Source organism: Sciurus carolinensis, chromosome 1 (genome assembly GCF_902686445.1).
Source record: "Sciurus carolinensis chromosome 1, mSciCar1.2, whole genome shotgun sequence".
Taxonomy (NCBI): domain Eukaryota; kingdom Metazoa; phylum Chordata; class Mammalia; order Rodentia; family Sciuridae; genus Sciurus; species Sciurus carolinensis.
Genome location: NC_062213.1, coordinates 27433123 through 27450812, shown reverse-complemented (window position 1 = coordinate 27450812; position 17690 = coordinate 27433123). Strand labels below are relative to the sequence as shown.

Here is a 17690-nt window from a genome sequence, read left to right as displayed (position 1 = left end):
CTTGCTGATTGCTGTTCCACTCAGCACTTGTAATAGAGAAATTTGTCTCCTCTTTCACATCTCATTCCCTAACTTTCCTTTTAACTCCTTTTTCCTTTTTAGCTCCTTTTTCTAATATGAGGTAGATTTACTGTCATTGTCTTCTCTTGGCTGTTGCTATTTCCTTCACTAACCCTTACTATTCACTGGTGTCTTCCATTTGTCAGCTATAGAAAAATATTTATTCTCCAATGAGGAGAATAAATGAGAGAGAGGAGGGTGACTTTTCACTGTAGGATTCCCTGGCACACTAGGAGCTCAACCTTTTCCAGTGATCTCTCTGCTTCTACCCCTGACAGTTAATTCTTCTTGTTGGATTTCTTTTTTTTTTTTTTTTTTTTTTTTATTCTGTGACAAAGTCCAGGTATTCCTTTGATGCATAGCATACTCACATCTTTGAATAGCCAAATTGTTTCAACTAGATAGCTCTTTCTGTCTCCAACTTGCCAGATTTTCATCAGTTTCTTTTCTTTTGTTCAATACTCATAGAAAGCAGATCAGTAAGTCAACTGTATGAACTACCCATGGATTCTAGTCCCTCTTTCACACAGAAATCTTCATTATCAACAAGTAAATCTCTTGGAGTCATTACCTCCAATTTTCTTAAAGATAAGAAGACCAGCTTCCTCTCTTCTAAAGGCAGATGGATTAAAACTGAACTACTTAGTACTCCAACAGTTACAGATAGATAGGTTGATTGAAAAATGTAAAAGTACATCAATTTCACTTACTTTCTTATTGCAGCTTTTTAAAATTGGGGATGATATCTCCATCATACAAATGACTAAGAATCAGTCAGGACTCACTTGTAAGTTCTGGATAGGGTATCTATACTGTAGTTTCCTATAGAGATCAATATTGATAATTTTTTTCCTTCTTAGCAAGGGATCTAAGTTACCAATTCAGAAGCAGCAGGAAAATCTGACTCTACAATTTATTAGTCACACATTTGCTCTTGTTATTTTCCTTTTCATGAAGGTTGCAAAGATAACAATGTTTGAAATTATTTTGAGTCTCTTCAAGAAAATGGTGACTTTTGTTTCAGTCAGTTTTAAATCAGCATCTTAATTAAATCATCAGCTTTGGGCCAATAGCATCCATCTGACTCTTGCAATATATTTCACTTAATGAAATCCTCCTTATCTGTAAAGAAGTTCGATGAATGTATTATGTACTATTCATATTCAAAAACATAACAATGCAATCCAGAAGACCAACATTGCATTTCCATTTTTGTTCAGGAGGTTGTTTTAGATTCCAGAGGGCACTGCTGACTACAGTGCCATGGGAGGCAGAGGGAGAATCAGGTGAAGAAGAAAGAAGCAGATAGTATATATGAATGAAAGCCTTCTGGAAACCCAGGGAAAAATTATGATAAAGAAAATAATGGGTGGGCACAGATTAAATAACATGTCATTTTTAAATTTAAACTACAAATCCCACTTTCTACATAGGATTTGGGAGGAAAATGCAAGATACTTCTTGGGAGAATTTTTTTAGGAACAATTCTTTTTAGAGAGTGTGGATATGTTATTTTAACTTCTCTATTGAGAAAAAGAACTGAGTAGAAGCTAGGGAAGAAACACAGATCAGTCAATGGCTATTGCTGTAGCAGAGGTCAAAGATATTGGTTGCTGGCACCAGCATGTCAGGAGTGAGAGCAATGAGAAGTAGATGGGTTCTCAATATATTTGTAGGGAGAATTAACACATTTTTCTGAAGCACTGTATATGGTTGTGATAGAAAGAAAGGAGTCGGGAATGACTTAAAGAGTTATGGCAAGCTTTACTGAAATAATGCCATTATCATTGTAATGGTGGAGAAAATCTGCGACAGTAGCAGATTTGAAGTAATGGGCGTACAGATGCATTTGGGTCAGGTTAAGTTTCAGATGCCTATTAAACATGCAAGTGCAGATATTCACTAAGAAGACTAGACAGCGGGCCAAGAGATGTAAATTTGAGAGATATCAGCACATAGAGGTTAATTAAAGTTAGAGACGGGATAAACTTAGGGCTCATCAATACAGTAAGTGAAATAGGAGAAAATATTCAAGATATAGTTCTGGGACACTCACTCAGAGATCACAGAGTTAAGGAAAAACCAGGAAGGGGGGCTAAAATGAACTTGAGTAGTGTATATAAATGAAATTTAATAAAGTACATGGTACTATTTAAGACTTATCTAACTTATTTTTTCCATGAAGAGTAAAATAATTTTATAACTTTAAACCATTGAGGGAAATTTTATTTTAAAAAAGTAAATGGCATGGATTTCAGTTTTAGGATGAAATAGCAATATGCTTTAACCTAACTCTCATTTTTTGGTCTACAAATAAACCTTTATATCTGAGTCTACATGAGTATAGTTCCTTTTTTATACATGAGTATTATTTCCTTTTTTAAAATGACATTCACAAATAAATAAGAAAACCTAAACCCAGGAAATGTTACTTTCTGTGACTACAAAAGAGATAGAAGAATTAATTTATGTTCAACTGTCTTGCTTTTTAAAACAGAAAACTCTAGATGACTTAGAGGTCACTGCTTGACACCTTGGAAAATAACTTTCTTGTTTTATCCTAAGTCTCATGCAATGATGTTTCTTTTAAGTTCTTTTGGGACTCATTGGCTGGTATATTACTGGAAAATACAGAAACAAGCATTTATAAAATAGTAATGCACCTCAGAAATTATCTTGAAAAGATATGTTGAAAACTTGATTTCTCTTCTCTCTTGTGTGTGTGTGTGTGTGTGTGTGTGTGTGTGTGTTTACCCAGGATTGAACTCAAGTGCACTCAACCACTGAGCCACATCCCCAGCCCTTTTTTGTATTTTATTTAGAGTCAGGGTCTCACTGAGTTGATTAGTGCCTTGCTGTGGCTAAGACTGGCTTTGAACTTTAATCTTTCTGCTTCAGTCTCCTGATCCTCCTGCCTCAGCCTCCTGAGCCACTGGGATAACAGATTTGCAGACTCCCAACTAAAATCATTAAAATGGGACTAAGGAATCTCTCCTTGGGGCAGAGTACAATGGAGTAGTTCTTATGTTAACTTTATGGTTATGTATAGTACATAGGGATTGAATACATGAGAAAAGGCATGGGTCAGTGAAAAGAAAGAAATAAAAGGAGAGAAGAACAACGTGGTGAAGAGAGGGCTGTGAGTGTAAGCATGGGGAAACAGAAGAGAAATGATGATGAGGAGGAAGATTGTGATGATATTTACATGAAATGACTACTATCCAGAAGGAGGAAGTGTTAGGAAGATATTTGAGAAACTTTCTGTACACTGTTTAAAATTTTTCCTCACAACTGAAAAAAAAAATCGAAGTAAAAAAATCTTTATTGTTTATCAATGCTTCTTGAATACTTTTGGTATAGTTCCTAAGACTACATAATTTATATAGACAATTGAACCAGATTAGCAGCTAAATTATTAGCAAAATTATAGTGCCAAATTATTTGCAAAAACACAAGATATGAGCAGAACATCAACGCAAAGGCAAAAGATCACCATGGAAAGGTACTCTGAGATTGAAATTATGGTTTGGGGGAGAATACACAAGGCAAGATAGGATGTTCCAGTTATATTCTAGGTACTAAAAGATCTTACTGAAGCATTGTTACACAACCTTACAAAAAGGAGGAACTCATTATGTAACTCCCTTGGGGAATGGTTCTTCAGATGATCTACAGGACAGTCAGCTTCTCAAGACACTGGAGTGCTTTCTTAAGAAGGGAGACAGGTTGATGGCTGATGTATGACTTCTGAACTTCTCTACTGGTCTGTCACAGTCATTGGGAGGTTGGTTGCTGCTGTTGGATTTCCAATGAAAGTATCCTTGTGAACCACTAGGTTGCATCATTTCTTTCTAGGAGGATGCCTTCTTTTAATGTTCAGAAAAGAAATGTATGGGCTAATGGAAATGCTATTTGGTTGTCAATAATATAATTCTTGTATTACTTATTCTTGTTGTTAAGTAGGAAAGTATTTATTTGTAAGCACATCTTATAAAATGTGGGAAGACACACCTGCACCTTAGGGCATAGCCTGTTTCATTCCGTTAATCTTGTGGGTTTTTTAATTTGTTTGTTTTGTTTTTTTGATTTTTTACTTTTGCTCCTGTAGGCATTTGAAGTCATGAAGTCATGATCATGATTTCTACTCCCACATTGGAATTAAGTGCTATTTGTGACTCAGCACCATTAAAACCAGTGGCATTTGACTTCACCAACCTGGATGACATAAATATTCATAAGAGTTGAGCTGTGTGCAAATGTTGAAAATAAATATTCTGAGACTGGGGATGTGGTTCAATGGTAAAGTGTTTCCCTGGCATGTGCAAGGTGCTGGAATCAATACCTGGGTACATGAAAGAAAAGAAAAGAAAAGAAAGGAGAAGAGAAGAGAGGAGAGGAGAAGAGAAGAGAAAGGAGGTAGACAGGAAGGAAAAGAAAGAAAAAAGAAAGAGAAAGAAAGAAAGAGAGAGGGAGGGAGAGAGTGAAGAAGGGAAAGAGGGAGGGAGTGAGGAAGAAAGGAAAGAAAGAAAAGAAGTGTTCTGGCTATACACTAAACTCAGAAAATGTTAAAAAGCTTGACATCTACCAGGCAAAGATACAAAAGGATTAGGGGATCAGGAGCACCTGCAATAAGTTCATTGCTAAGTAAATTAGAGTCAATCTGGGAAAGCAAATGAAAACTGAGAAAAATTAGTTATGACTGGTATTTAAGAAAGAGCCAAGTAATGATGCTCAGATCATTTGAGGTATGGAAAATGAGGCCTAAACCTTTTGGCATACAATAAGGCAAGCTAACTCAGTCACTTGGACTTACCCCTCGCACCAGCAGAATATAGTTGGGAGAAACAAATGTGTTTCTCAAAGCCCAAAAGGAAAATCCCTCTGCTGAGTCGGATATTGTAACTTAAAATTTGCCTTCTATCTAACAATACTGGTCACGAGGAAAATTCCAGTGATTGGAAATCTAAAGTTTTATTGATGATTAAAAGATTATAAAATTGGGGGTAAAGAGTGGCTCCAGTTTGCATTGCTTGGCACTGTAAAGGAATTCTAGTGATCCACTAGTCCCTTGAAAAAATAATAAAGTGAAAGCAAAATTTTACCCATGTTTCAAGAGACAGAAACACAAGCTTAGGTGAAGAGAGAAGTACAATCTAAAGGTAACGCTATGTCCTCCCATTTGTTCCTTTCACAAATTTCCGAGCAATTTGACTGATAGAAGGGACTTTGAAGGATATGATACAGATGAGCCTGGCAATGCCCTGAAACCCTGAAAGGAATTTTAGTCACACTGAGAAAGAGGAGAAATGAAAGGAGACTTACAGTAAGAAAAGAAGAAAATCCAAGGAGGAAGATTCTTAAGAGAAAACTGTATTTCAGAGGGCTGAACTTTTTGAAGAGGCTCACAGATACCAAACAGGATGGCAACATGATTGCAAGGAGTCAAGAGTCAGAGATGGAAAGCTGCATTTGCAGCTGCTTTGAGTCAAAACAGTAGAGGTAGAGGAAGGGGATTTTTAGGAAGTTTCTATGTTAGACAGCTCTTCATCCCTGTGACCAAAATACGAGACAATAACAACTTAGCAGATGAAAACTTTATTTTGGGTTCACATTTTCAGAGGTTCGGTCCATGGCTGGTCTATTCCAATGTGCTGAGCCCAAAGTGAGGCAGAATATCATGGTGACAGGGGTTGGCAGGTGACAGGCTGCTCAGTTCATGACAGTTGGGAGGCAGAGAGATAGAGGAAAAGGAGCCAGGGACAAGATATAGTCAAAAGGCATAACCCAGTGACCTACTTCCTCCAGCCATCTCACGCTTGCCTACAGTATTCCATTCATATAATTATTTATTTTTTATTTTTAAATTTTGGTACCAGGGATTGAACTCGGGGGCACTTGACCAGTGAGCCACATCCCCAACCCTATTTTGTATTTTATTTAAAGACAGGGTCTCACTGAATTGCTTAGTATCTTGCTTTTGCTGAGGCTGACTTTGAACTGGAGATCCTCCTTCCTCAATCTCTCGAGCCACTGGGATTACAGGCATGAGTCACTGCACCCCGCTCCATTCATATTATTAATCAATCAAATGGATTAATCCACTGATGAGGTTGCATTTATCATCATAATCTTAGTCTCACCCCTGAACCTTTCTGCATTGGGGATCATACTTTTAAAACATGAGCTTTTGGGGAGATATTTCTAGATCCTAATGGTGGTAACACTTTCTATATAACACATTATGAAAATCCTTGTGTCAACCTATTGAAGGAGACCTACAACTAGAGCATTCTTCATGGGTTTAGGATGATTATTTGAAAGAGATATCAGGTGGAATGGTCCTAGACAGAACTAGTCATATTCATGTAGAGACTCAGTGTGGATAAAGGAGTCATTGACTATTATTTAACGGAGTTAGGATAAGTTTGTCAGATTCAAGGTGAAATGACTCCAATTCTGATTACAATAACTAATATATATATTTTATTTTTCCATTAGTAGAACTGAAAGATCACAAGGTTTTAAAAAGTATCAAGTTTTTTTCTTATTGGTGATAATAGATCAACCCATTTTAGAAAGAAGTTGGAATTCTCAGAAATCCCAAATCTATCCTTAGTTAATGCATCTGAGTTGAACATTAGGTCAGTGAATAAAATTTATAACCCAATTCTTTTCAACAACTGTGTCTATCTGAAAACTATGTGAACTGAATCTAGCTCTAGCTGTGGGATCCTATTTCTATAATTTGGTTTAACAATCTTTATTCAAGGAATATGAAAGATGACAACTTTCACTTTTTAAAAAGATTTCCCACAGTTTCAGAGTTGAGGGCTGATTGACACGGGTTGATCACTAATTTGCCAATATGTTTACACACCTAGGTATTTCTGAAAGAATGAGATTGGGAGCCTAAAGATTTCTAATAAAAAAACATTCACAGACTTCCTTTATCTTGTTCTATAAGTTCTGATTAAAGCAAATAATTTTCTACTTTCTAATTTCAATGTACACTGATAGTATGTGTAGATAACTTTTATGAATATATTCAGTGGTGGAATATTTTATGTGAAGAGAATAAACTACATGCAGAAAGTTAGTTATATGTATTATCAGAACATATAAACATGTCTTTTAAAAATTTTCTCTTGCATAAATGTTTAATATGAAGATAATAAAACAGTTGCACCTAAAAAGTAAGCATGTGTCAGAGACTTTGATAGTGCCTTAAAATATGAAGTCTAATAAATAATAAAGCTCTCTATCAAAGAATGGCATGTCTACAGAATAAGAGAGACAGGATTAGTATGTTTCCAGTCATATTCCTCTTCATTAGTGGAAGTAACTGTGTGGCAGCTGGAAAAATGGTGGGGGGCAGGCAGAAGGTTAAAAATGTTAGGAAAACAGCTTGTCTCAGGCTTTTGTTGCTAGTATCTAAGTAAAATTGAGGCAAAATCCAGAAAATCAATATAAACCTTAATTTGAATTCAATAAATCAAATCCACCTGAGTTAATTCCATAGGCATTGACAGAAATCTGCTTATTTATGTGGAAAGTAGCTCAAAGTGTGACCTGGGATATGGTGGATAACTTGGCAAGTGCCACACCTAAGATTGCTTCGGGACTATTTGATTTTGCCTTCCTTGGCTCCAATCCCATTCTTAGTGATGGTCTCACCTTGGTGTTGGTTCCATAAACAGCCAGGTGAGCAAACTACATGTCATTTTATTCAAATATACAGAAAAAAAAAGTTTTTCCTTCAGAAACTTCCTAAGGTTTCTTTTTAGGATAATTGGAGGACTTGCAGGCCTGTGGCAAATTAGAGTTCCGAAAACCTTCTTATTTACTTTTTATTTTTGGTACTGGGAATTGAGACCAGAGGAACTTAAACACAGTCCACAACCCCAGTCCTTTTAAAATATTTTATTTAGAGACAGGGTCTCACTAAGTTTCTTAGGTCCTCACTAAATTGCTGAGACTGGCTTTGAACTCACAATCCTCCTGCCTCAGCCTCCTGAGTCACTGGGATTTCAGGAATGTGCCTCATGCCCTGCTCTTTTTTTTTTTTTTTTTTTTTTTTTTTTTTTTTTTAATTGTATACAAATGGGATACATGTTGTTTCTCTATTTGTACATAGAGTCAAGGCATACCATTTGTGTAATCATACGTTTACATAGGGCAATGATGTTTATTTTTTTTTCCTTCCCCCCCCACCCCTCCCACCCCTCTTTTCCCTCTATACAGTCCTTCTTTCCTTCATTCTTACCGCTCTCCTTATCCCTAACCCTAAACCTAACCCTAAACCTAATGCTAACCCCTCCCACCCCCCATTATATGTCCTCATCTGCTTATCAGCGAGATCATTCGTCCTTTAGTTTTTTGAGATTGGCTTATCTCACTTAGCATGATATTCTCCAATTTCGTCCATTTGCTTACAAATGCCATCATTTTATCATTCTTCATTGTGGAGTAATATTCCATTGTATAAATATGCCACAGTTTCTTTATCCATTCATCAACTGAAGGGCATCTAGGTTGGTTCCACAATCTGGCTATGGTGAATTGAGCAGCAATGAACATTGATGTGGCTGTATCTCTGTAGTATGCTGATTGTAAGTCCTTTGGGTATAGGCCAAGGAGTGGGATAGCTGGGTCAAATGGTGGGTTCATTCCAAGCTTTCTGAGGAATCTCCACACTGCTTTCCAGAGTGGCTGCACTAATTTGCAACCCCACCAGCAATGTATGAGTGTTCCTTTCTTATTTACTTTTAAAAGTTAAATACCATTCATCTTTTAGAATGGATAATTGCTCTCTGGTAGCAATTATTCATAAAATTATTTGTTGTTAACAATTTCATTATTTTTAACTTTCTATCCAGCTATCCATCAAGCAGTTCCAAAATCCAACACTCTAATTAAGCAAGTGAGGGCCGAACAAAGTTTAACAATTACCTGGAGATAGTCTCAGTGTTTATTCACTGAGACTGGAAATAACTTACAGGGCACAGGTGGGAAAGGCTCAGATTCTATCACTTCTCAACTGAAATGACTCCCAGACCATCACTGAATAACCTTGAAACTATTTAGCATTTTTTACATATATATCTCTGCACCACTTGTTCATCAGACTCCCTCCCCTCTCCTACACTCTGGTCACACTGAATTGGTGCTTGTCCTTCTGCCTGAAACAATTTTTTTCTCCATCACCTACTTTTTTAAAAAATGTTTTTAGTTGTAGATGGACACAAAATCTTTATTTTGTTTATTTCATCTTTTTTGTTGTTGTTGTTTTTAGTTATGTGCTGGGCAAGCACTCTAGCACTGAGCCACAACCCCAACCCATCATCACCCACTTTTCATTCAAATACTAATATAGGCTTTCCTGACTGGTTTGTCAAGTCTGGAACAGAAACTCTGATAAAACTGAATTCAGAGGCAAAATGTGTTGTAAAAATTAAACATTAATTTCTATTTTTCTCTTTTTATTTCAGTCTTTTATTGTGCAACTCCATTATATTTTTTTAAAAAGTCACAATCATAAATACTGCCAGAGTAGTCCTAGTTCAGCATCCTGAAATCACAAATGAGAGAGGGCTTAGAAGTAATGAGGAAGGAGATGCTTAACTGAAGGGCCACTAGGAAAAGGTAATTACATGGTCTGAGATTGCCTCATCATAAGATATTCAATCCAGTGAAAGCCAGCAATTTGTAGGCAATGTTGTATTCCTTAAATCTGCAACACTTTGAAAACTATATGGTAAATGTTCTCAATTTATCTGCTAGAAATTGAGAAAACAAAAGTTTCCATTGTCCTTTGAGAACTGGTAAGAAGAAAAACTAGGAAAGTAAGAAATAGGAACTATTTTAAAAATGATCACCTAATGAATACATGTTGATCTTTTGAAGGGTGCTTCTGATTTGAAGTCATATAAGTAGTAAAGTTCATCATTTTATTAAATAGATATGTATCCTTAGATACTAGAGTAGGAAAAAAACTGGAATTTAGAATAGTACTCTCTACTCTGGCAATTCTAAATAAAACCCCATTTAACTCGAACATGTCTATAGATTCTAAATGGATACATCACATGATTAATGTATGTTTAAGGGGATAACGCTTCCTTCTTTCTAACCTAAAATGGGACTTAATGTGTGTATATAATACATAAAGATGTATATTTCTAAACATTGTATATATCATATAAACACATGCACATACACACATGTATGACATAGTCCATATAGTCAAGAAAGTTCTGGACTATGTATATATATATGTGTGTGTGCACAGATGCATATATATCTTTTACATATACATATACATAAGTATATATATTAGGCATATCTATTTTATGTATATAAATACATGCTTTTTTTTCTCTAGTAGTGTAGGTTGAAACCAGGGCCTTGTGCAGGCTAGATTAAGTGCTCTACCACTGAGTTACATCCTCAGCCCTAGTTACCTTCCCAGTGTTTTTGACTGTATTTTATTAAGAAAATAAAAATTAAAAAAAGAAATTAGCATACTATACCTACAAAAATTATATATTTTAAATATGTTTTAGCATAAATTTATTATAACTAATAATTGTTAATATATATCTAAAAATCAAATAAGGATATATCACAATAGTTAAAATACTAGTAGAGTATGAATGGAAGTTATAATCATAACTTTGTGAACTATTGTTAACTCTAACTACTACTATAAATATAACTATGTAGTATACTAAAGGGATTTACAAGTGACCAATATTTACCATTTATTAAGGCATATCTTTTAGAAAGAGCACCTTTTAAAAGGGTGCTCCCCAAAATTTTCTAAAACATTATGTAAATATAGAAAAATTAGAAGTGCAATTTGTTTATATAAGTATGATATGTAAAAGTAAGTGACATGTTAAGGTAAAAGTTACAACAGTTTCAGTAGAACAATGCATTTCCTTTTACAATTTCTATTGCATAATGATAATGGGTTATATTTCCCATTACTACACTTACCTCCACATCTTGGAATTGGTCCACTCCACATTACTTTTCCATCCATCAGAATACATGTAATTGTTTCTGTTCCTTGGGTTTTAATAAATCCTTCCTCACAAATAACTGAAATTGAACTTCCTAATTGAAAGTTGTCCCCAAACCGCCGTGCATTGATTGGTATTCCAGGATCAGGGCACTCATTGTGCCCAAATGCTTTAGAATGACAAAAAACATACACAAGAAATATGAGAAAGAGGGACCTTTGTATATTCTGGGTGATAAAAACCAATTAATAAAGATTCTGTGTTTATTTCTAGAAAAGACTTTTATCTTTTAAAAATGTGAAGACTCTTCTCTGACCATATCAGATTGCCTGTGATATGTTAAAGGTATAATGGTTTTAAAATACAAAATTTACCCTAAGATTATAAAAATTTAAAACTCAATTATTTCTGTTTATGTATGGAACTCAATAGACTAAGTTCATGCAATCATTCCCCAAATACAAGCTAGTTAGAATTACAGTTAATTTGATTTCTGAGTAAGTTGACTATATCTCACTGGAAACATCTGGAATTCACTCTGCAGGGTCTTCATTGTGACAATTAAAGTGCAATGTTTCAATCTAGTGTGGATGTCCTAAAATTTCTTTTTAATTTTTCATGGCATTTACTTTATCAGGAAAAGGGAAGACTTAACTCTTTTGCAATTACCAACTTCTAGGCATTGTAATATGTTATTATCTCATTTAACCATTCGAATTGGCCAGATGATAAAAGTACCACCATTACTATAAAAAGTAATGTTAAACTCAGAAAAAGTCAAGTAATTTGCCTTTGGTCATAGAAATTAGACTTGATAGAATTGAAATGTATGCTGTTCTGGCTTTTTGACTTTTTCTCAACCCCCTAATTTTCTTTTTTTTTTTTTTTTTTTTGTATCTTTTCTCTCAGAATGTGAGTTCTTCAGCTGAGGGTCACTACCTTATTTTACCTTGTTTTCCCATGGTACTTAGTCCAATTACAGCAAATAGCAAAAATATAATAACAATGTGTTCATTTGAATTTTTCACAGGTTATAGATTACACAAAATTTTCCATCCAAATTTTTCTCTTAATTCACATGGATGACCAAATTTGTACTATAAGACTTTAACTTATTATAATATTATTTTCTTTATTTTAACTTAAAATGATAGTAGATAATAAAATTATGCAATTTACAAACAAATTCAAATGGATTAGTAAGAAAATTCAAAACAACTATATTTACTCCTATAGTATAAATTAATATTAAGTCATAAAGTATGTTTTATATGTTAGGACTTGTTAATATCACTGAATCTGCACCTGTTTTCCTACTCAATACCAAACAGTTCTAGTAGCAAAACTATTAATATAGCATGCACTAGATACTATGTACTCTGTAATAAATTGTGTACGTGCATTACCCGGTTTACTCCTCACAACAATGTAGTTTTAATGATGTAGACACTGTGGTTCAGTGATGAACCCTAAAAATGTAAATCCAAGATTTGAAGATTTATAGTTCAACTTTAGAGTTGATACTCTTAATACCTAAGATGTTTTTTTCCCCCTGGTGGCTTTGCTGTCACTTCAGTTATCCACTTGCCCAAAGTTGATGATTTCCTTCCCTTTTATGCTTCTGTGGTCTTTGAATATTTCTTCAGAATTATAATTTTTTGCTTCCATTATTTGTTTAAAGACTCCTAGTGGTTTATGAACATCTTGAAGGAAAAATATATCTTCCTTTAATATTCATAAATAAATAACAACCAAATGTGTGATGTATAGTAGGTTTGAGTTTATGATAAAGTTTAATCTATAGCTAATATAATGACTGATAAATAATGACATTTGAAATATATTTTCTTAATAGCAGGACTCTCACAAACAATGAGAAAAGATATATTTGGGACTAAAATGTTGTTGGAAATCAAGGATTAAATGACCATCATTGGCTAAAGTAGGTTGATGGCTTGTTCAAGTTTCCTTATTTGTGAAACTAGAGAACTGGTTTGCTTGAGTCTTTTGCAATTCTAATTTGTAGAAATGTTATATGGAAAAACAAAACCCAGAAAACTTACTGTTGTAAGTGATGTTAAATCCACGTCCTGACATTGAGTGGTCAGCTTGAAATTCCAATCGAAGAATATGACTATTACTTGTAAGATGAGAAGGCACCTCAGCACCAGTAAAGGTTCCAAGAATTGGGGAATCTGGAGAGTCACCATCTTTAACAGCAAGAAAGTCAAACTGGGATTCCAGATCAAAGTCATTGAAAGAAAGGTGTATCCGACTTCCTGGGTCAGAGATTATGGTCCAGATGCAATTTAAATTATTTCCATACCCTTCTGGGTAATCAGGAGAAAGAACTGTTCCCATAGGTGCAGTAAAGTTAGAGAGACAAGGAACTGGTAAAATGGGAAGATTAAAGAACACAGTAAATAATCAAAAGTAACATTTGATCTTATTTTGACATATCCTACAATTATGATAATCAATTAGAAGTTGGATAAAAATTTTTAAATGTCAATTATCTTATAAAGCAAAGAAAATGTTGCCATTTTTACATATTAGAAAAGGTAATTTTAAATGAATTTAAGACTATGTCATTAAATATGCACAAAAATATAATTGGGGTAAGAGCAGCAATTTATTTTGATATTTCTCATGTTTGAGTTAGTGGTTCATTAGTGACTGGGTTTAATCTATATTTCAAATATGTTTGTTTTGATTGTTTTTCTTCTTTCCCAACAAAAATTTAAAATCACATTTTAAAATCGTTTCATATTTGAGGGGAAAAAAATCTGAAGGTCTAGCATCTCTTGAAAAGTTAATTTATTCCAGTTTCCCCCCACTTCCAGAGCACACACATACTCCTTCATTCTTCTTCTCTTCTGCGTCCTAGAATCATCTGATTCTATAAAGCATGATTTAAATTAGAGATTAGAAAACTTCTCGTAAAGGAACAGATAGTAAATGTTTTGGCTTACATGTCATATGATCTCTTTTTATAACTCCTCAACTCTGCCATTGTAGCAGAAAAGCAGTAAATTGGTAAATGAATATGCACAGTTTGTGTCAATGAAACTTTACATAAAAATCCAGGCAGCAGGCTGGACTTGCTCCAAAGCTTCAGTTTGCCATCTCATATCTTTATGATCTTTACCTGGACCAAGAGCCACTAAATTGATAACCCTAACACACTTATCCATTAGATAAGTAGATCTTTATATTGTACTTTAAATTCCATGATTATATCAGGTACAGTTTTTTATTGTCAATTCCTTTGATCCAATGTTATATTTTCATTGGTACCACATTACATTTAGAACTTAATATTATGCTTTACTTTCCACATAAACATGTTTTTAGAAAATTCTTATATTTATTTTTGAATATTTTAATTAACTATGTCAATATGTTAGGGAAAGTTTCCAAAGAAATTATGTTAAAATTTTTATTAAATTTCCCAAGCAATTTGTATATAATTCACATACTTAATAAATGTCTTCTCACTCTGGAACTTGTCATCCATAGTTTGTTCTTAAAATTCTCTTTTCTTCTTAAGTTTTATAATTTTTTTCCTTGTGTTATTAGGACTTATGTAAATATTGTTTCTGTGTATTTTATAATTTATTTTTCTGATTAAATTTTCTTTCAAATAGATTTTTAAATTAGCTATTACTTGTGTATGAAAATGTTAATTGCGACTTTATTTATTTATTTATTTTTTTGGTACTAGGAATTGAACCCAAGGGCACTCAACTACTGAGTCAGATCCCTAGTCCTTTTTTGCATTTTATTTAGAGACACTAACTAAATTGCTGAGGTTGACTTCAAACTGACAATCCTCTTGCCTTAGCCTCCTGAGCCACTGGGATTACAGGTGGGTGCCATTGAGCTCAGCTAATTTTTACATTTTAATAATATATTAGAATATAGGGATTAATGATTCTTAAAATGGTAAAAAATTTTCTCTAGATGTTAAGAACTTTTAAAATTTGTCTCAGCAGTATTTCCATTAAATGCACTTAAGCATCTATTAAAATGCTTTCAAAAATAGTTTCTTTTTTCCTGTGACATGTTACATTTATAGACTGCAATATGAAATCAACATTATCTTCTTAGAAGAATACTTAAAATTAAAGATCATCATTTAAGTCTTTCGAAGTTTTACTAAGCTGATGTGAACAGAATCAAATCAAAGTCTTCTAATACATTTCCTTCTCTCCTAAGAACTTTAGAAAGGGATTTTGACTAGGCATGAGAGCAAGCCCCACAGTAAAATGGTTCAAGTAAAGGGCTCTGTGCACTCTTCTTCTCCTATACTTCCTGAAAAGCAAGCATAATATATTATAATTAGGGAAATTTCTGCTAGAATTCTAAAAACATTTACTTTGTTGTAATGGAATGAAGATAGTATTTCATTGAGTCACAAAATGCATCAGTAAGTAATACATGTTATGTTTTTGTTGTAGTTAAACTTGAATGTCTTAATGTATTTGGAAGAACAGGTTGTTTTAATCCAAGCATAATGTATATCGTAAACTTTAATGAATTTTTTCTGTGCAATATAAATAAATAGTACTTTATGCATTGGTGTGAGCATCTAAATACAAAAAATAGGTTAATGCACTATAGATAGAATATATGCTTTAAATATTTTAAGTGTTTTTGATTGCAAATAAACATACTATCTTGTTAAGATAAATGAGTCTATGAGAATTAGTTCAGATATATAATTTCCATAAGAAATAACTATCTATAAAGTATAAAATGTCACCAAATTAAGTGTAATAAGAACACATGTAATATATATTCTGCAATTACAAGTGAACGATGTTAACTTTATTTAAATCTGTACTAAAATTTATAATACAGCATAAAGCACACTTGTTAAAGATAGTATCACAAAGTGCTACTCGTCCAAAAATAATTACATGGTTCCAGCTCTTTGCAATTAATTACAAAAGCAATTATATGCAAGAACAGGATAACATATGCTGTCTAGAAGCAAAGCATTTGGTACTCACAGATACAGATGGGTATGTTTGCAGACCATTGGTTATTCTCTTGACAAACAATGGATTTCTCTCCAATTAATTCAAACCCAAACTGGCATTCAAATCTTAAAATATCACGATTAGAAAACCCATCGCCTTCTCTAATTCCATATAAGGGTGTACCAGGATCACCACAACTTTCTTTCTCAATTTCTGTAAAAATAGAAGATAAAAGTCACCTTCCAAAGGTTGCACACATGCTGCCCATACTAAGAGTTTAGTAAACACACTATGTGAAGATAGTTCAGAACAAAGGATGAATATATCCTCCAATCTTAATTGTTTTCTTTTGCCACTCTATGAATATGACTTGATAAATGATCTTTAGGGAACAATCAGTGTAATTCTCTTGTTTTATAGATGGGAATCTGAGGTCATGATAGCTAATGAGGTTGCTGGACAGCTTGTACCTAACAGATCAATTATGAAAAGATCTGAGATTTTCTGTTTGTACTACATACATACATAAACAAAATCTTTCAAAAATGGTATGCCTCTACTTCATGTACAAACGAAGAAACAAGATGTATCCCATTTGTTTACAATAAAAATGAATTAAAGAAAAAGAGTAACCATTCAAAACTAAAAATACAGTGATCAGGTTAGAAAAAAAGAAATGTTCATACATTAGAATATTTCACTTTCATGACAGCAAAATAGTCAAAGAATATTCCCTGGGTATTTTCAGTTTTGATAATATTCAAAGAACATTCACTGGGTCTTTTCAGTTTCAATAAGTCAGAGGTATCCTGACATTTAAATTGCCAAAACTGCATTCCAAAGTGTTTGGATACTGTAAGTATTTTTAATGGTTCTAAATGGTTCTTGAATTTGAATAGGCCATACCTGAGTAAGTAATCTTTATGTAACTATAAAATATCACAATTCTGAATATGGAATTTTAGAAATACAAATTATGTAATAGCATGGTATATCAGAAAAAATAATACTTGGATATGGGATAAGAAACTCATATTCTGCTCTCAATTTACCATTAATTTATTATATAAATTTGAGCATGGGATGTCTTCAAATTTAGTACTTTTAATATTAAAATTAATATTATAAATAAGTATACACTTCTTTATTTCTTTAAATTCTAGCAAATATATCTATAGAATATTTTAATAAGATGTTTATTATAATAGATAAATAGATGACTACTAACCACATTAAAAAATTATGGCATATGCTCTAAAAAAAAAAAAACTTTCCTTATTCTTATACTTTTTACATGGTACAGTAAATTCTTAGATCATGATTAGGATAGGAAACATTTTATTTATTTATTTATTTATTTATTTATTTATTTATTTATTTTTGCCTCTGGTTCTATAGCGATCAAAGAATAGCTCTGAAAAACATCTGTCACTCTCTGGCAATTGCTGTTGTATTACCTCCAACAAGTACATGATAACGACAATAGGCCACTTAAGAGCAGGAATCAATTATGCATTCGAAATTGTCTAGTCATCTTCCTCAACAAATGTTCATTGAATGAATTGAAAAGTGAAAAATTTCTTGCAAAAGCACCATAAAAACACCCTTTTGAGAACTATCA

The 17690-nt window shown here is 33.3% G+C and overlaps 1 protein-coding gene across 1 annotated transcript in view; it reads right to left on the bottom strand.

Moving 5' to 3' along the window:
* Csmd3 (CUB and Sushi multiple domains 3) overlaps positions 1–17690 on the bottom strand; it is a 1190022-nt gene that overhangs the window by 413229 nt on the left and 759103 nt on the right. Inside the window, 3 exon segments of the mRNA XM_047516388.1 lie at positions 11059–11253; positions 13148–13474; positions 16100–16282. Coding sequence (XP_047372344.1) covers positions 11059–11253; positions 13148–13474; positions 16100–16282 — 705 coding nt within the window.